Raw genomic sequence first — 20,714 nt, 5'->3', positions numbered from 1 at the left:
TATCAATTTGTCCATTTCGAAACATGTGCTGTGCATATGCACAGCCAAGATATTTAACAAAAAAATTAGAATCAGTTTATGCCTTGGAAAGGCAAAATGCGTGAACGGTACTCGTTATTTATGTTGAAAATGCTTACAAAATCCTTCGCAGGTACTGAACAGTTATTTATGTAAATTCCATGCGGTAAAATTTATTTCATGAAAATCATTGTTGATTGCGGTATTATTTACGAAAATAAAAAGAACGACTATAATTTTTGAGGTGACAAAATCGGGTCGAAAACGTGACAAAATCGGACGCGCACATACATACACACTAGAGGGTGGCTCAAATTAGTATGGAAAAAACTTTTTACAATTTTTTTGATGGGCCGCCCTCTTATTCGGTTCTATTTGATGCTATGATGCTCTGGACAAAATTTCAGCCAAATCGGTCAACGTTTGGCCGGTGCTAAACTCGTTGGAAGTTTATATGCAAAAATGTATGCAGAAACATCCAAAAACAGTGATTTGCAGTTAGACGGCACAATTTACGATTAAGAACTATGATACTCATTCAGATCATGAAGACAGAATGTTATGCTGAAAACCGCGAAAAGATTAGTGTTTGCCCGGCGAAGTTATTAGCATTTCTCTGAGTTTGAGTTTGAGCAAATTTCGTTTCTTTTACCTTTGAAAAGAAATAAATTCACCCCTACAACACTCCAGTAAAATGCTAATATCTTTGCCTAATAAACTTTAATCTTCTCGCGGTTTTCAGCATAACATTCTGTATTTAATTCTCTAAAAACTGAATGAGTTTCATAGCTCTTCATCGTAATTTGTGCCGTCGAACTGCAAATCACTGTTTTTGTATATTTCTGCATACATTTTTACATATAAACTTCCAACGAGTTTAGCACCGGCCAAACGTTGACCGATTTGGCTGAAATTTTGTCCAGAGCATCAGGGCATCAAATAAAACCAAATAAGAGGGCGGCCCATCAAAAATTTTGAAAAAGTGTTTTCTGAACCACCCTAATACACACACCCACACACACATACACACAGACAGACATCATCTCAATTCGTCGAGCTGAGTCGATTGGTATCTTGGAAGTCTTGGAAGTGAATATATAGCCTTTTCGTTACACCTTGGTGTACGAGATAGGCAAAACATTACAAATACCAATTTTAATGTGGAAATTCAATAAAATCTGCTTTTAGGAAAAAAAATACTCTAAAGCAGAGGTTCCCAAACTTTTGGATATGCGACCCACTTAGCTGAATCCCATATTGCTTGCGACCCATCAGCACCAGGTACCAAATCCATTGATTTTGTGAAATTGGATAAAAATTAGTTGGCGTTAGATTGGACAAATTATAATAAATTGCTTTATATCCCATCATTATATTTGCCAAAAATCCGCCAATTTTTTGGATTGGATGTGGATTTGATTTGGATAGAATTTGAATTGAATTTGGATTGAATTTGAAATTTATTCAGATTGAATTTGAATTGGATTTCGATTTGATTAGGATGGGATTTGGATTGGATTTGAATTAGATTTGGATTAGATTTGAATTAGATTTCGATTGGATTTTAAATAGATTTGGATTTGATTAAGATCGGATTCGAATTGGATTAGGATTGGTTTTGGATTGGGTTCGGGGCTTACATTTGGATAGTATAAGACTTCTTTCTACTTGCCCAAATATCGTATAACAAAAAAAGGCCCTTGACCTCGTCAGGTTTGTTGTTCTTAAGTCATCCAATCATTGGTTAGATCCTAATTCAAAATATGGAATAGATTTGTGGGACAAAATAGTAACAAAATTATGAATTAAGATTTGTCTTTCGCGACCCACCACTGAACAGCCCACGACTTACCTGGGGTTCGCGACCCACAGTTTGGGAACCTCTGCTCTAAAGAATTTCCTGTGAAAATTTCAAAGCAATCTCCGTGGAAACTTCAGAGTATTTCCCATCAAGAATGCGAAAAGCTTGGAATAATTTCCTACACATTTGAAAAAACGCAGATTTCTGTGAAATTTCACCGAAATCTCAACAGCAGAACTGTTCGGTGAATAATTTTGCAGATTTTCGGTGGTTTTAACAGTTGAACAAAGGAAAAATCGCATAATTGGTGAAATAATTACCGAACAATTCAGCTGTTGAGATTTCGGTGAATTGAATTCCTGAAGGAACATCCCGCTAAATACCGGAAAATTTCTAAAGCATGAAATTGATTCTCGCCTATTTACGCCGCCGCAAATCACCAGCGGCGGAACGCCGCACAGAAGAGTAACTAGAACAAATTCGTGGACAAAACCCAAAAATTTCAACATTTATACATTCTTATATTTTTTTTAGATACTTAAAAACATTCTGCATACTATGGCTGTTTCAGAAATGACCCAAAACTTTGTAAAAAAAAATAATTGAGGCTCAAAAATGAGATATTGAATTGGATTTTATCTACTTAATTTGTGGAGTATTTGGAAAATCTGATTTTTACACAACATAAATGTTATCAACAAGCTATTATTAGTACACAATGAGTAGATTATAGTTGTATGTCTCCATTTTGTTCATGTTTATGGTCAAATTATAAATTTTATGTTTCAGGTGATGATCACTTGAAAATCACTATTTTTTCTATCTTTTATGTTTTTCTTCAGAGGAAAAGTTAATCTATACGGCAAGATCCGGCAAAGATAAATCACTTGGGTGTAACTTCAAGATATGGACTAAGCATTCCACGTGAAAACTCGTCCGCAAACGTCCGCAAATTAGATTCTGAGCTATTTGAATAAAATGCAATTTTTCATCATTTTCAAACAAAATTTTAACATTTGTTCATAAATTACCACATATAATCCAGGAAAAAATTGTAAAATGCATGCTATTTAGCATGCATTTTGTCAAGACACAAATAGAATAATGGGTCTCCCATGAGTTGCGTTGATATCTTTTTGAAAACCTTATATTAAAATCGCTTATCTATAACTTCTGCATTGTAGAGAAATCTGTTACTACCTAGATTTAGGATGAACCCGTTTTCATTGCTAGCTATGATATCTTGTGGGCTTCGATTCGGACATGGTAATCGTTGTTGTTTCGAGCCATGGTATATAGAATACAGGTGATTTATATTTCTTACTACAGGCTTCACCTTTTCAGACCCTAATTTTTAAGGTTAAGATTTAAGTTAAGGAGAGAAGAGTGTTCAATAAAAAAACATTGTTTAGTTTTGTACATGCGAATTTATACAACCATTTTTCATTTGGGATCTTGGGCATGGGTTAAAATAATTAAAATTTTTTTTACCCTATGTAAATGTTAGAAAATCCATCTAAGGATACAGCTTTAACTACGGGTTTCTTGCTACTATGTGGAATATAGTAATTTTAGAATCGTTTGCGTAGCGAAAGCAAGAGATTTTACATAAAACGCGAGGTTTTATTTGAAAATATATGTGCTTTGACATTTTTATCTGGTTTTACACTGTTAGGTGGATAGATTTATCCAAAAAATGCATTTTCCTGCATAATCGGCAATTATTACTTCGTTCTAGGAATATCATGCCCAAATAACCGCAAAAAATAGTTTTGGCCAAGAATTGGCTTATTTACTCCTATGTGCGCCACAGTGGCGCCACAGTTACTCCACAGTGGCTAAAACCGTGTTTTAAGCGCGTTTAATTAATATCACCTTTATTATGCAAGTTAGCTTAATGGTCTCTTCGAGACTTTTGATCAATGAGTAAATGCGCTTCTTTGAAGGTATTTAGCTTACTGATCAATCCCCCTAAAAGTGAGATAAAAATTTTGTTTTTCTGCTTTACAATGGACAAGGTTAATGTCTTCACAAAAGTTGTAGTAAAAGTTCTCCTGAAAAACTTTGTCGAAGACACAGAGTTTGTAATTTCATTACTTTTGAAGATTTGTTACGTTTTATTCCGCCAACCCCCTAATATTATTTACATATTTTATCCGGTAAGCAGATATCGAGAACTCAGCACCCGAAAAATTTCAAGACAAGCAACGGACCGTGATGTTTTGGACATGCTACTCGTTTCATCTGAACCGTTTATAAATAGAACTCGTGGATGGCCCATAAAAAAGCGAAATATTCGTTTTCAGAGGACGCAAAAACTCTTCTGAAAAGGAGAACTTTTCATATAGCAGCATAAACAAAGACAATAGTGACTGTAAAAATAGCTACAGCGATTAGCGAATTTATTGCTTTAAAATTATTTTGTGTAGTATCTTAAAAAAGCAAAGCAACTTCTTGAATGCATTTTCATTAATACACTTCTAATATAGCAATAATAGTAGTTTGTGCAACTAGTTGCAAAAAGATGATTTTTTCAGCACGAGTTGTACGTTTATCCAACGAGGCTGGCCTCATTAATACTACGAGTGCTGAAAAAATCGAGTTTTGGAACGAGTTGCAAACGCTATTTTTTGCAATGACGAAAATGGGGTTTAATATGATAAATCTATGTCAAAATTGTACAATCGAATTTACTCCACATGATCATTCATGACAATAAATTATGTTGCGGCAGAGAACAATAAGATTCCATCTTATCGTGCCAAATTGCATAGCTTGGAAAGCTATGAAGCGATGAATGCAATTGCCTTTGGAAAATTGTGCTGTGATGTCCAACAAACCATTTAATTTATTACGAGACGCTTAGAGTACACTATTTAAACACTCACCCAAACTAATTCAGCTAAATGTAGTCAAGTAACTACTGTCCCAATGTAGGTTTTTCATTATAGCACCCAAATGAGTGCTATAATGAATATTATGCAACCCATTTGAGTTGCATAATGGTCATTAAAGCACCCATTCTGTTGGTATGGAAAAGTAGGCCGTTTTATCACTCAAATGACAACTGTAATTCAGGTATTATGATCAGGAATTGCAAAAAAGTTATTTGTTCAAACATGTCTTACATTCGCTTACAACTCGACAATTTAAGTATTAAATTAAAGTCCATTACTTGTACTTTGATATGCGTATAAGATTGTTTGCCACAATTTGCCCTATACTTAGTTACAACTTCATCAAATACGACTAAAAAATCCATTAAACCTGTAATAACTTTTTTAATGTGCAATTACCACCAAACGACATATTTTGTTATTATCTATAACTTTCTAGAACATGCAAAAAATGTAGAATTGAAAATAAAAAAGCTATGATGGAAAACCCTTTTTTAGGGGGTTGTCGGAATAAAACGTAACAAATCTTCAAAAGTAATGAAATTACGAACTCGGTGTCTTCGACAGTTTTTCAGGAGAACTTTTACTACAACTTTTGTGAAAACATTAACCTTGTCCATTGTAAAGCAGAAAAACAAAATTTTTATCTCACTTATAGGGGGATTGATCAGTAAGCTAAATACCTTCAAAGAAGCGCATTTACTTACTGATCAAATGTCTCGAAGAGACCATTAAGCTAACTTGCATAATAAAGGTGATATTAATTAAACGCGCTTAAAACACGGTTTTAGCCACTGTGCACCGCCGATAAAATTTCAATCAGCGCACAGCAGCCGAATTCCGGTCAAAAAATCTCTTGTAAGAAAAGAAATTCTCGAAAAGATTTTCAAAATTTTCTTGTTTTGGAATTCCGACGAAAGTGTGGAAGAATTTTTTTGACAGATGAGAAAGAAAACGAGAATTTAAATTTCTTCCAAATTTTTGTGGGAGAAATTCGATAAGAGATTTTTCTTTTTTTTTCATGTAGCCCGTTGGCAGTCTCTCGACTCAAACTCTACTCCGGGTCCATCCCTGTTATTCCCCACGGTAATTAAATTTGCTTCTATGAGCCTCTATTTTAGATCAATAACAGACGTTCCAAAGCCACGTTGCTCAAATGGTCACTGTTTTAGGCCTGATCCAAATAGTTTTATTAAATAGTCCCCTTCAATAACATGATCACCGTTTTCACCATTATAATTATCACTCATCACTCCAACTTAACACTAGGTCTATTCCCTGTTGATCCGGTGATTAAATTTGCTTCTATGAGCCTCTATTTCAGATCAAAAACAGACGTTTCTAAGCTACGTTGCTCAAATGGTCACTGTTATGCTACGTTTAGACAAGGCAAGTGAATTGAGCAAGTCGCTTGAATCGAACGCGAATGGAACGTGTAAACACCTTAATTCAATTCACTTGAACGAAAAGAAAGTTGAACATGTTCAACTTTTGGCAAGTCAATTGAATTCAACTGAGTTGTTCAATTCACTTGCCCTGTCAAAACGTAGCATTAAGGCCTGATTCAAATAGTTTTCTACAAAATAATCCCGGTAGCATCACTTATTATCGTATTCACCATCATCACTATCATAATTACTATTGTCCCTGTCATCACAAATATCTTATTTACAGTCATGAACACACACACAATGAATCGATCTTCAAAACAGCGCTGTTATATATTATATAAGAACCGACACTTCTACTAGCTTTCATTGGACATGAACCGAATATTTTACATTATTTCTAGTATAATTATAAAATAATTCCCACTTCTAGCACCTCAACTCAATATTGCATTTCATTCTTCATACTCACTGCGAACATGTTCCCATCCCAAATCAACTCTATCTTTTACCTAGCTTCTTCTGTCACTATGTCTACACCACCAATACCAACTTGTGTACACACTTAAAATAAATTGCCGAATTCGGTAAAATTTTACCGAAATCTCAACAGCAGAACTGTTCGGTAAATAATTTAACTGATTTTCGGTGATTTTGACAGTTGAGCAATGGAAAAAATTACAAAAAATCTGTAAAATAAATTACCGAACAGTTCTGCTGTTGAGATTTCGGTAAAATTTACCGAATACGGTGAAATGAGGTAAGTGTAACCTTTTCACTAACACTTGCATAACCACACAACATCACCATTTTCATATCAACAACCATTTTTTTCACAATTTCATCGAGATCAGGAATTATCACTACTATCCCTACTACAATGTTAACGCAAACAAAAACTAGTCAGTCATTTTTTTTTCTAAATTTGCAGTTTCCATCAAACAAATGAAGCTCAAAAAATAATAAGCTTAAAATCTATCGCGAGAGTCAGTCGTATTGTAGATATGATGACAAAGAGAGAAAACTCGAATAGAAGTGCATTTTGAAACAATAATAACGCACTAGATTTTGATAAATATGACTCGTTTAAAATTTATTTTGGAATCTATTTAGTCTATTTACCAGGCCATACTTCAGAACCGTGCGCCCAGCAATTATCAAAAATTCTCAATTTAACAACACCGAATACTGTGGGCTATGGGCCTGTTGGTCCTCAAAAGCTTTCAAATCGCCTCCGAATAAAATTCAACAGGTAATAATTTTACAGACATTTCTTGGACTTCGAATTTTTGATAGGGTTAGGAAGTCTTATGGTAGATCTTTATGTCTATGGATCTACTGTTAATCTAGTCATAATTATGTCGAATGTTTCGCACTGTGTCATTATTACTCTGTCTGTCTTAGTTATCTTATGTTTCCTACGTTATTCAGTTCAATTCTATACTCATTGTAAATTATGTTACGTTTTGATGTCAGTTCATTGTCTCTATTGCTAAAGGTCACCTCCTCTCAGGCGAGTATCCTAGTTCAAGCGTATAAGTAAGTACCGCTTAAGAGTTAAGCAAACGTGAAAAAATGCAGAATGTCTTGATGATATTTTCTACTGGTTAATTCCTACCTAGCTATGTTGAGGCGTGGCTACGACTCATCATCATCAGGGAACGCCTCTGAAAAGTATTGCCGCATAGCAGAGATCATTATCACTGATGAAAAGGACCTCTACCTGTCTGCACCACCATTCAAGGCTCCAAGATACGATGTCCGTTGAATCACATGCACATGCGTAAAATCAGTGCATCAATGCCAGATTATATGTGACGCGGCATTAAACAAAAAATAGTCAACATGTGATATCACCACGACAGGATATGTCTTTGGTTGCCATATCAGTGCTAATGGCGTATGCCCACCCATCGCGGCAAGATAACCTATCCGAGGGGAGGGAGAAATAATGTAAGAAAAATGCTTGAGAATATCATTTCAAGACCAAAGTCTCAAAACTACCCATACGCTGCTGCAAACAAAGACCCAAACGACGACCCGACGAATCCAACAGCTCTCCCATGCAAACCAACACCATCAACACGAGGGTCTCTGATGTTGACAGTGCTGGTCCGCGCGAGAGCGCCACCAGACTCCCGAAATCGACACTCGAGCTCGAGTCCCCGCCCCCAAAGACAAGTCTCTGTTCAAACGAATGTTGCCTTAATCGACTCCCCCATCCCGGGCATAGATTCTTTCCGAAGGATACTCAATATAAGTTCCACCGGGAAGCCAAGCACCAGAGATTGAGGAAAACCAGATAATCCAGCATCAGGCGTCTGTTATTTAAGCAGAGAAGATGTTATAGGTGATATTCTCAATACGGCCGTTCAGAATGGTTCAGCGGATGTAAATTATGGATCATTATTAGGTCTTGTAATTTTAAACAAAACATTCTGAATACACGCGATAAACTATGAATATTATTATATCGGAGTTTTTAATTAGGATCGCGAATCAAGTAAAAATACTAATAAGTATAAGTTTGTAATTACTACCGACATTGTATTTGTGACAAAACTGACATTGTGTTTTTAGTTAAAACTCAAGTATACTAAATACGTAACGGAATAAAGTAGTGTGATTAAAAAAATTATAATAATTTACATTATAAATTCTGATTAATATCAAGATACTGATTCAACATCACATCTTCAAGGGCTCCTCACAAGCAACACATTTCATTCAGGCACTTTAGAACGTCCATGTAGTAACTTATTCACACTTGAAATCTGCCTCGACCAAGTTGGCAGAACGCGCCCTTACCCTTTCTGAACCAAAGGGCAGGGTAAATTCGATAAGAGATTTTTCTGGGATGAAATTTGACGGTATGATTGAGTCTTCTCTTCCCATAATGAGTGTCAAATAATGTGGAAAATGCTAAGCTAAAGCTAAGCTAAAGCTAAGCTAAAGCTAAGTTAAAGCTAAGCTAAAGCTAAGCTAAAGCTAAGCTAAAGCTAAGCTAAAGCTAAGCTAAAGCTAAGCTAAAGCTAAGCTAAAGCTAAGCTAAAGCTAAGCTAAAGCTGTTTAAAGCTAAGCTAAAGCTAAGCTAAAGCTGAAAGCTAAGTTAAAGCTGGGCTAAAGCTGCCTAAGCTAAAGCTAAGCTGTGGAGTGTTAAAGCTCTAAAGTTAAGCTAAAGCTAGCCCAGCTGCAGCAGCTGCCAGCTAAAGCTGGCAGTGCTGGTGCTAAGCTGGGCTCAGCCTGGGCAGCAGCCCAGCTGGGCTGCCCAGCCTGGGTCCCAGCCAGCCCAGCCCCGCCCGCCCCAGCCCGCTCCCCAGCTCAGCCTGGCTCAGCCCGCTCAGCTGCCCAGCCCGCTCAGCCCGCCCAGCCTGGCTCAGCCCGCCTCAGCCTGCTCAGCCTGCCCCAGCCTGCCTGGGGTCTCAGCCCTGGCTCAGCTGCCCTGGCTCAGCCTCGCTCAGCCTGCCTGTCAGCCGTCAGCCTGCCCAGCCTCAGCCTTCAGCCTGCCTCAGCCTGCTCAGCCTGCCTGCCTGCTCAGCCTGCTCAGCTCAGCCTGCCTAAGCTAGCTGCTCAAAGCTGCTAAAGCCAAGCTAAGCTGGCTAAAGCTTGCTTCAGTTGCTAAAGCTAAAGCTAAAGCTAAGCTAAAGCTAAGCTAAAAGCTAAGCTAAAGCTTGCTGTTAAAGCTAAACTAAAGCTAAAGCTAAGCTAAAGCTAAGCTAAAGCTAAGCTAAAGCTAAGCTAAAGCTAAGCTTTAGCTAAGCTAAAGCTAAGCTAATTTATATGGAGCGTAATAAAAAGGCAGACCTCCGCTCCCTCCATAAGTGCTGACGTAATTAGTGAACGACCCCTTACTAAAAACGGCTGCTGCAAGAATTTCAGTAAGATGTCTTGGAGGAATCTTAGAAGGGACTCGTGATTGAATCTCTAGTGGAATCTAAGGATGAATTTTTGAAGAAACTTTTGGGAATAGACCATCTCAAACTAGCCATATGTACCCGGCTTTGCTCGGGACTGAAAAGTAAGTTATGCAATTAAAATGTCCAATGCTCTAGCACGAAACCCGCAGAGGTAGATCTACCGTGCATCGAATTGTATCCATGTATCGATCTATTTTTATAATTTCTATGGCCCTTCTATCTTTTCAATAAACATCTTTCAAAAATTGAGAATATGTGTACCAAATCTGGTTGGAATTGGTCATGTGGGTTGGGAGTTACACTGAATCGCTCGTTTTCTAACAACAACCCCTTCCCCCATAACCTCCCCCTTTGCCCAATGACCCTCCTACCTTCTTTGTTATCTTCTCCTTATGATAGAGAATGTGTGTACCAAATTTGGTTGAAATCGGTCCAGGGTTCAGAATTTACTCTGAGTTTCCCATTTTATGAACAATACCCCTTCCTCCAGACCCCTCCCCCTTTTCAAAATTAGGATCCCTTATGATCGTCTCCTTATAGTGAATATGTGTACAAAATTTGGTTGAAATCGGTCCTGGGAGTTGAAAGTTACACAGAATTGCTCATTTTCTAAACAATACCCCTCCCGCCACTCCTCCCTCTTTTTTTGGTGTATGTACAATCGAGGTAAAATGTACGTACAAACGAGTGTACGTGTACTATCGAGGTATGCCTGTAATGTGATCAAGGAATGTAAATGCGCAAACATGTTTAGTGTAATCATAATTTAGGAAAAATCATAAGGAATGACGGCTTTGGCAGGTTTTGTTCTATTATTGGCAGGGTTTTTTTTATGACTGACTAGGCTCAAATTTGGCCTAAACATTCTTTGCATATCAAAGAATATTGTGGCCAAATTTCATAAAATTCGGTCGACAGAAACCCCCTCCTATAATAGAACAAACCCTGCCAAAGCCGTCTTTCCCCCTATTTTTATGCACCATGCATGTATTTATAAATTTTGACTTATGAAAACGATCGGACAAGTCCTTTTAAGCTATTTTTTTTGGAAAAGTCAAAGGTGTTTTTGCTTAGGCTTTTGTCAATTGAGCAAGAATCAAAACGGCAAACCAATGATGCAAACTATGTTTTTTGTCAAAAAGAAAGTATATGCAAACTTCCAGAAAAATCAAAAAGCACTAAATTGAAATCTTGAAAAATATACTGATTTCCGGGAGAACTACTCATTTTCATACCAATCTTATTAAATAGACTTGATTGACTGTGATTCATGTGAGTATGTGTGTGTGCATGTGTTCTCTCGACCTTCCACCTACGGAACTCTAGAAAAAAACAACTCACGAATTGTTCGAAGTTAAGCGAACCAATATCTTCCGTTCACGGCAAAACGGAAAGTGGAAAAACAGATATCAATTTGACGCGCGCAATTTCCACCACACTCACTTTCACTCATTTTTCACACACCAACACCTACTGAAACGCTGATATTCTATACCTACGCGTCGCACTTGAGTCAGGTGTGGAAAATCGTCGGCACCTTTAACGTTCCTGCTGATCTACAGCATATCTACCTTACGTCGCAAATCGCACATTCTTGTTTGTTCTTGATTCTTGAACTCGTTCCCGCCGTTGGTTGCCATAGTGCTCGGATCGCTCTATTCGCTTCATTACTCATCGGCGTCCTCACTTACCCCAGGTTCAGCCTCCCCTCCTCCACGCAACCAGCAGTCGGACGATTTTCCTGCACTGTAGCTTGCAAATTTTCCTCCTCACTGACTGTGTTGATTCACTACCTTCAGGCAATGTAGGGAGGTGGGAGCAATACGCGTTTGCATATGAATTTGCAAATCATGTATGGCCTGTGTCTATTGCACGAACACTTTCGTGCGCAGGGAATTCGATTGAAAATTACAAACAAGTACTGTAATATGAAGCTAATAATGAGAATTTTCTTTCATCCTGAAAACTGTAGGACACCAAACGCCTGTTAGGTTACATTTAGGGAACAATGCACCATGCGTTCGCTTTTCTAATCTTATCGTAGATGCTTGGGACCTCCAAATACGCAAAATATGTGGAAATATCGTAAAAACGTTTTGTATCCGAGGGCGTTATGGGGCATCTCCCCCTACTTTACATCCACATATTATCGTTACAAACAAACAGGGTAGATACGACGACGACGGGGGTAACTACAGCAGACGCGCTCAGCGTCGTTCCGTTCAGTCATCTAGTTCGAGAGCTCATCATCGGAAGCAGGCAGTCAGTTGCGCACATCTAGCGGTGCAGTATTATATCAAAATATAACGAACGATAGTCATTTGTGTCGAGCTGCGGATTCGCGGATGTGATTTACTTCGCGAGTGTAGATATCTGGTTGGAAGTTGAGATTTGGGTTGGAGATTGCGAATTTGAAGCAGAACGCGGAATTGTAAAAAAAAGCCATTCGAAGCCAAACAAAAAATCCATATTACGTTGGAAATTGCAAATCGATAGTGGAATCTAAAGTGCCATTGGAGGATTTCCGGATATAGAAAGCGTTAATGAGTTTTCGTTATTTGAGTTGAGAAGGAGTGATCGAATCTGTGGAGCTTAGAGAAATTGAATAACCATCATGTCTTGGAGATATGCGGTACGTATATTGAACAAATTTCCAAACAATATCGGTCGAGGAATAAAAGTTTTCAAGCATGCGAGCAAACTTTGTTCGATAAATACCTCAGCTAACCGACCAAAAATCTGCACAATTTAGCATACCACTAACCAGAAACGCAACCTAGCATGTTCCCTCCTTGCAACATGCATTCAAACAAATAGAGGGAAACCGTCGGAATGCAACACGCAACAGGACTATCAAAATTCTTCAAATGTGCCACAAGGCAGCCCCCTCTATCCATAGTCAGAAGCATAAACCGCATAGCATTCGTTAAAAGGTACCGAACGGAGGCCAACTGCATCAATATTGAGATTATGGATCGGTTCACCGAATGACACGAAAGTCATGTCATCAAATGATAAATACACTTCTCCCACAAGCATGGTATATCCATAATCATAAAATATAGACCACTTTTCTGCGATAACTTTAAAATTTTATATTCACTATTCCGAATTTTAATACAGTTCTGGATAAGAACCTTACAGAAACTTTATAAAATTTTGGAGGATACAATTTCAGAAGATTTCAGTACAACCATCTCACAATTTTGTATTATTTTAATGCAGTATCTGTATCAAAAGCTAGGGACTCCAACTGTGATACCGTAGAATCGATTCCATTTCAGTTCCTTTTTCAACTGTTTCAGCAGCAATCGGTCGTTGCCATGCTAGCGATTAGTCGTCGTAGTCGATCAACACCAAATCAAGCGTGAATAATAATATCCACACCGTACTTGGCAGAAAAACAAAACAAACCGAGCCCCCACGCACTTCGCTCAATGTTAGGAGAACTTTTGCGATGAATTGTTTAGATGCCACAAGGCGCACCACCGATAAGTGCCGATAAATATAGCCGCCACTTCTGGTTACAGAAACGTGTTCGATTAGCTCCGATGGGTTGCATTCAGCACGCGCCCAGAAGTGGGTGATGCTGCGTCTCATTCTGTCGTTCGCTACCCAACCGTGAAATAAAGTTGATCTTATCATACGTAAAAAATCAACAAACACACGTCACGATGGGTATATTTTCGCCCACTGAATGTGCATCAGCCCCACGTCGACGACAACGACGACGACGACGAAAGATTGAAACCGATATGGGTAATATCGAGTTGGGATTGGGGTTGATTGATGGTAATTAGTAGTCTATCTTGTTTGCTATTGGCGATCAATTAGCGCATTAATCATGCAGTATAGGGTTCTGTATCGAAGCGATCGAAGTTTATCCCATTTTGGTGTATGAGATAAATTGATTTTGATAGGCTACGGTCCTGTAGGTGTGTCTTGAACGTCCTCCTATGTGTAAATGCAGATAGTGAATGATATCATGTTTTCAAAATTAACAGATTTACTTTGTACAGTATGGAAAAAAGAATTGAACCAAAGATAGTACATCCTGAAACATTAAAACCTGACCCAAGAAAACAGACTGGCCAATGAGCATTTCTTAAATGAACCAGTGTATGAGTTTTCGCGATTATAAAATGCTTTCTTTCTTTCTTTTACTTTCTTTAGATTCAACGGATTTCCGAGATTCTAAACGGAGCTCAGAATTTTCTACCAGCCCCTATTATATAGGTTGGGTTTCTCACATGTTTTTCTGGGATTCTTTGCGAATTTCAGGATTATAAGCTGATTTTTTTTCTTTAAATCAAAAAATGTGCGAACCTCTCTTTTTCACAAGACAAGAAGTACATGAACCCCAGAACTCAATTCAGAATCATAAAAATTCCGTCAGAATATTTCTAAGGTTCTTCGAAAACTTAGAACTCCATAACTAAATTTCGAAAATTGTCCACAGATTTTTCTTAAATTTTTTTTTAAAATATTTTTTTACTTATCTAAAATATGTATTTTCGCTGGTTGTATCATTTTCATAATATCAAACATATGAAAATGTTTCATAAGAACTAAATCATGAACATCATACAGTTTTGTTCCGGGCAAATCTGACATTTTATTGGCTTTTTACTGAAACTTTTCCGTGAAGCTTCGATGGCCGTATGGTGCGAACTCGAACTTCATAGTTTCGAATTCATGATACACTTCTTTTCAGCCCATATTCTGTCAGCGTTTTAAAAATAAGATAGATTTCTTCAGGCAATTCATCCGAGAATCCCTCCGGAAATTCCTCTGGGAATTCTTCCGGAAATTTCTCCAGGAATTCCTTCGGGTATTCATCTGGGAATTCCTATGGAAATTCCTCCAAGAATTCCTTCGGAAATTCCTCTAAGAATTCCTTTGAAAATTCCTCCAGGAATTCTTCAGGAAAGTCCTCCGGGAATTCCTCAGGAACTTCCTCCGGGAATTCCGCAGAAAATTCCTCCAGGAAATCTCTTCAGGGATTCTTCCGGAAAATCCTCGAGGAATTCCTCCGGAAATTTGTCCAATAGTTCCTGCGGAAATTCCAGGAATTCCTCCGGAAGTTCCACCAGGAATTTCTCTGGAAGTTCCTCCAGAAATTCCTGTGGAAGTTCCTCCAGGAATTCCTCTGGAAGTTCCTCCAGGAATTCCTCTGGAAGTTCCTCCAGGAATTCCTCTGGAAGTTTCTCCAGGAATTCCTCTGGAAGTTCCTCCAGGAATTCCTTCGGAAATTCCTCCAGTAATTCCTCCGGAAATTCATCCAAAATTCCTCCGAAAATTTCTCCAGGATTTCCTCCGAAAATTTCTAAAGGAATACCTACGAAAATTTCTCCAGGAATTTACTTACTTATTTATGGATTCTGTACACCTCCGGTGGTGCAAAGGGCCGACTTGAAAGATCTCCATCCTGAGCGTTGTCCAGCTATCGCTTTAACCAATTGCCAGGTTAGATTTCGGTCTACTTCTTTTATTTCTTTATTGAGGCTTCGCCGCCATGAATCCAGATGATAACGGATATTTTTGTTTGGACGAATGTAAATGATTTGTTATTTCATTAGAGCGCTTATAGACTATATTGTTCGCCTCGATGATGATGATAGTATTTTATTTGTTGATGTGTTTTAACTTTTATTCTTTATGTGTAGTCTACGAAAGTTTGAGAATCGCGCGCGTAATACAGGTATAAATTACTTTTTGTATTTATCAGTACAATTTGAAATATTTGAAACTGTTTGAAAGAAACTACAGAAAAGTAGGGAGCTCTCAGATAGAACGCGATTTTCTCGAAACTTTTGGTATCTACGGAGAGGTAACACAAGTTTTGAATGTTGACGAGCTTTGTACAGTAAATTGATTGGTACTAGCGAGAATGGTTTGAGTACGCGCTTCCTGACGAAACTTTTGCCATCATGCGAGAGGTATCACAAGTTTTGTATTTGTATCGGACTCGCTGTATCACTGATGATGTTTGCGAACATCTGCAGTAGTTTTACTTATTTATATTTTTTGCTGGAAAGCGATGATAATTTGTATTGTTGTTTATATCTGTGAAAATAATCGGATCGTTTATTGTTTTGCAAAATCTGATTAAATTGATCACAATTAAATATCTTAAAGATAAATCGTCTGGCTCAAACCTTTTTTAGGGGTATGTGGCGGGACCATCATCATCATCATCATCAGTTGTGAGGCCACCAGGCCCGAATTATATACCGCAGGTATCTGTTAATGAACACCTGCAGCCGTTGAGTGTTCTCCACTGATACACACCATGTTTCGCTAGCGTATAACAGCACAGATTTCACGTTTGAGTTAAAAATTCGTATTTTGGTGCGTTATCTGCCTGTTTTTCCAGATATTTCTTAAACTCGCAAAGGCAGCCCTCGCTTTCTTGATTCGTGCGCCTATGTCGATCTTGGTACCGCCGTCTGACGTCATTTGGCTACCAAGATATTGGAAGCTTTCAACATTCTCCACTGGTTGCCCGGCTACTGTGAAACTGGAAGGAGTCGCCGTGTTTACATCCAACGATTTGGTTTTGTTGACGTTGATGACTAAGCCTGCAAAAGAGGAGCACTCGGCAAGGTCGTTGAGCCTACTCTGCATATCACAGCGCCGTTGAGCGAGAAGTGCAACGTCATCAGCCAATTCGAAGTCGTTTAGGTGCTCCATGGTTATATACTGCCATAACAGCCCGCGGTTTGGTTCACGGTCAATCGCACCTACCAGAATTTCGTCGATTACGATGAGGAACAGTAACGGTGATAGAATACATCCTTCCCTCACACCAGCTACGACCCGAATAGGGTCGGACAAGACCCTATTGTGCAGCACTCTACACGTAAAGGCCTCGTACTGTGCCTCGATGAGGCCGATGATTTTCTCAGGAACCCCCTTGCATCTCAGGGCGCCCCACATATTATCGTGATTGAGACGGTCAAAAGCTTTTTCGTAGTCAATGAATACCAAGTAAAGGGACTCTTGGAATTCGTTGACCTGCTCCAGAATGATGCGGAGCGTGACAATATGGTCCACACAGGGTCTTCCGGCACGGAATCCGGCTTGCTGCCGCCGGAGAGTCGCATCGATCTTCTCCTTAATCCGGGCTAGGATAATTTTGCACAGAACTTTGAGAACGGTACACAGCAACATAATGCCTCACCAGTTATCGCATACAGTCAGGTTACCCTTTTTGTGTACCTTCACTAAGATACCTTGCATCCAGTCGACCGGGAATGTTGCGGTGTCCCAGATATTTAAAAAAAACGATGCAGTGATGTCATGGGGTCAGCTTTGAGCATCTCGGCTGATATGCGATCGACCCCTGGGACTTTATTCCATTTCATGCTTTGGATGGCTGTGATGGAGCTTCGGTATTGACGCGTGTTATACGTCGGATCCTAAGCAGATCATGCCGAGGTGGTGGTGGCCTGGCTGGCACTTTCTCTAGGAATACCTGTGGAAATTTCTCCAGGAATACCTCCGAAAAATCCTTTAGGAATATCTCCTGGGATTCCTCCGGAAATTTCACTTAAAATTCTCCAACAAATGTACCTGGGAATTTCTTTAAAAAAATTCACGGTTACTCCCCCGAAAATCTCCAGGAAGCACCACTGAAAAATTCTTATTGAAATTCTCCTTGAACTTATACTATTTAACTCGAGGACTCTCCAGATGTTCCAACTGAATTCCTTCCTAAATTTACATGAAATTTCTCTAACAAACGGAAATTTAATTGTGTATTTCTCCAGAAAATATCTAGCACATTGTTCTCGTAATTTCTTCAGGTATTCTCTCCAAAATTCCTCCAATGAAGTTCTCCTAAAATCATTCGGCTATTGGTTAAAAATTATTTCTAAGAGCTTCTACGAAAACAGCTCCTGGAATCCACCCGGAATTTTCTCTGGTAGATATCTTTAAAAAAAATTCAAAGCAATTTCCACGGAAGTCATCTTAAATTTTCTTTATGTACTTCCTCCTGGTTTTTTGTTAAGAATTCGTTCAGAAACCCCCAGAAGTTGCTGTTGAATATCTTGATAAAATTACCCCGGAAAGTATTCCAGAAACTCTTCAGCTTTTTCTTAATGAACTCTTCAGGAAATTCTTCAAAACTTCTACTAAAATTCGTGCATTGATTGGTTTAGGAAATCCCCAAAATTTCCAAAGCTATTCTCCAAGAACTGCTCTTGCAGATATTTTTTCGATGAATTAATTTTGAGAAATCGAACTATAGATGCCTTTCGCCATACTAATTTCAAAAAGTTAAGGTGAATCGCGTTGGAATCCAATTTCAAAACTACATAGCGCTTTCAGGAGCACATAACTCCAAAAGTAAACGACAGGCAAAAGCAAAAAGCAGTTTTTCACCTTTGCTCACTTGCAGCACATACGAAAAAATGGTTTTCAGATGTGCCAACTGCCCAAAAATTTAAATTTGTGCGAGCAAAAACGCGAGGTGAGGGCTTGCACGACCATTGTGGCAGCCATTTTTGGACTCTGTCGTAACTCACCTTAACTCTTACTGTGCCGCTGTAAGCACGCTCAAAAAAGGCGATTCTTTAGCACCACATTTACAACATTAATTCGAATTCAACACATTGAATCGAGGAAGGTATAATCACCACTCAATTTGGGATAAATTTTGGTTTTTTACGGAATTCCAGAAGCAATTTCAGGTGATACACTTCCTGTTTTCAACATATTTTTTTAGTTAGTGAATGCCGTTCGATAACTGCAACGCGTTCCAGACATCCAATAATGTTTATCAGTTACCTTTAATTGTGCAGCGCATTGTAGCTGCTATTGACCTTTACATTATTTTAAACTGCAAAACTGCTACAACTATCGAATTGCAGTTAAAAAGCATTGCAGCTAAATGACTTGCAGGCTATCAATCGTCTACTGTATGTCCATCGTAAATTCCTGATGTTTTTCTTGAGGAAATTTTTCCTTCCTGAGTTTTCCTTAGATAGATTTCCAGATCTCCTGGAGAAATTTGCATGACTCCGAATAGTATTCTTACACGCTAACTTTCATCTACTCAATGACTGTGTCGAGATCTGTCCTGGCCACTTCCTTGCGAATGCTGAGGAAAGGGAAAGATGATTTGTTGGACACCTACTTAAGAAAGATGCAGAGAACTCTACGACCACTCATAGTGCCACGGGAGGTTTTGGGATTGTGTGGAAGGTTATAACAGAAGGAATCGTTTTGGTATAACGTGAAACACAGAAAGAACTAAGATAGAAATACAAAGTAGGAAAGGGTCGAGCCTGGAATTGAACCCACGACCTCCTGCTTATATGGCAGAAGCGGTAGCCACTAGACCACCGAGCTCGTCTACCAACTAGGCACGCTTTCTCTTGGGAGCAAAACATTCAAATTAGCGCATAAAGTGCCGTTTCATTCATCGTTGGCGTCGTGAACTTCCCCACACAACTGTGGTTAGTATGTGGCCAAAACATAGAGCGTTATTCAAAATTTGCGGTAGAAAGTAGATGCATCTAGACGAACGACCAGATTGATCACAAGGTCAGCCGCCCATTTTTTTTCGAACAGGATACTTTATTTTCCAATCAGTGTCAGTACTGACACAATACCCTTTCGACTCGAATCAAAGTAGAACTATCCGGACAAATAGGTAACTAGTTTGGAATTATTAAAAAAAACCATTGCCGTGCATAAAAAACTTTCAAAATCTTTAAAAAATTACCCTTCAGGAGGTTATCGAGATGTAGACAGCAAAAATGTATGTAAATTGAAGGGACCGAGAAAACCATAGACATAGCGAGAGATATCGAGATCAAGAAGATGTAATGAGTCGACTGTAACATCCCATATCTTGCCGTGGATTTTTTTTTTCATGATTCTACTTTTCCTTTCTTTGAAAACGTTCTTTCTTCTCCTAGCGTATTGTAAATATTTAGGTAGTAGGGGAACTGTACCGGTTTTGGCCATGTTCCTAATTTGGCCAATTTTGCGAATAACTCCAAAAATAAAGCAATTCTCAAGGGTTTTATTAGTTCCAACAAGAGATATATCCCTCACGCTTCAACGCTGCTTTCAACTGATCGATTATTTTGAAAAAATATGTATTTTTTAGGGTTGGCCAAATTAGGCACTAAGTTGGCCAAAACCGGTGCACTTCCCCTATCATGAACCATCAAGTAACAACAGTCAAATAGATTTCTTAGAGAAGATTGTTATCATAGTAGGCATGAAAAGTACTATAGGGCACTGCACGGAAACATCTCTTTCTCTTTCGTTCCTCATAAATTTTGACGTTTACTGGCCTTGTTTTTTTCTAATTTCTTCGCAGCGAAAAAGAGACAAAGCAGTCCGTGCAGTGCCCTATAGCAGTTTTCACAATTGGGGTTCAATCCACGGTATACAGACAATGCCGTATGCCGTGGGTTCAATCAATCTCAGGGCAGGGTTCACTGAGGCCTATGTGAAGCGAACCTGTTTTTATTAGTTTTTTATTAGTTGTGAAATGTAATCACAAATAACGATGAGTTTCGAATATTACGTGATAAAGTATTCTATCGTACTTGATACTTGATGGGCTACAGCTCTTCGATGAACCTACGCCGAATGGGGTATCCTTCTCTACTGGACTCGATCCTAGGCCAATCGCTTCCAGTCGCCCTGAACATTGAGCGCCCTCAGGTCC

The 20,714-nt window shown here is 38.7% G+C and overlaps 1 protein-coding gene across 2 annotated transcripts in view; it reads left to right on the top strand.

Moving 5' to 3' along the window:
• Positions 1 to 20,714, top strand: part of LOC134213588 (dual specificity protein phosphatase 3) — a 112,233-nt gene that overhangs the window by 18,041 nt on the left and 73,478 nt on the right. Inside the window, exon 1 of one of the 2 annotated variants that reach the window (XM_062692789.1) lies at positions 12,242 to 12,653. The exons of the other annotated variant lie outside the window; for it this stretch is intronic. Within the exon in view, the coding sequence (XP_062548773.1) occupies positions 12,636 to 12,653 (18 nt within the window). The 5' untranslated portion in view covers positions 12,242 to 12,635. Of the gene's footprint in view, positions 1 to 12,241; positions 12,654 to 20,714 lie in introns of those variants that run through there. 2 annotated transcript variants of the gene reach the window in all.

The sequence above is a fragment of the Armigeres subalbatus genome, chromosome 2 (genome assembly GCF_024139115.2).
Source record: "Armigeres subalbatus isolate Guangzhou_Male chromosome 2, GZ_Asu_2, whole genome shotgun sequence".
Classification (NCBI taxonomy): domain Eukaryota; kingdom Metazoa; phylum Arthropoda; class Insecta; order Diptera; family Culicidae; genus Armigeres; species Armigeres subalbatus.
Note: the sequence above shows the minus strand (reverse complement) of the source record. Positions and strands in the feature narration are given on the sequence as shown.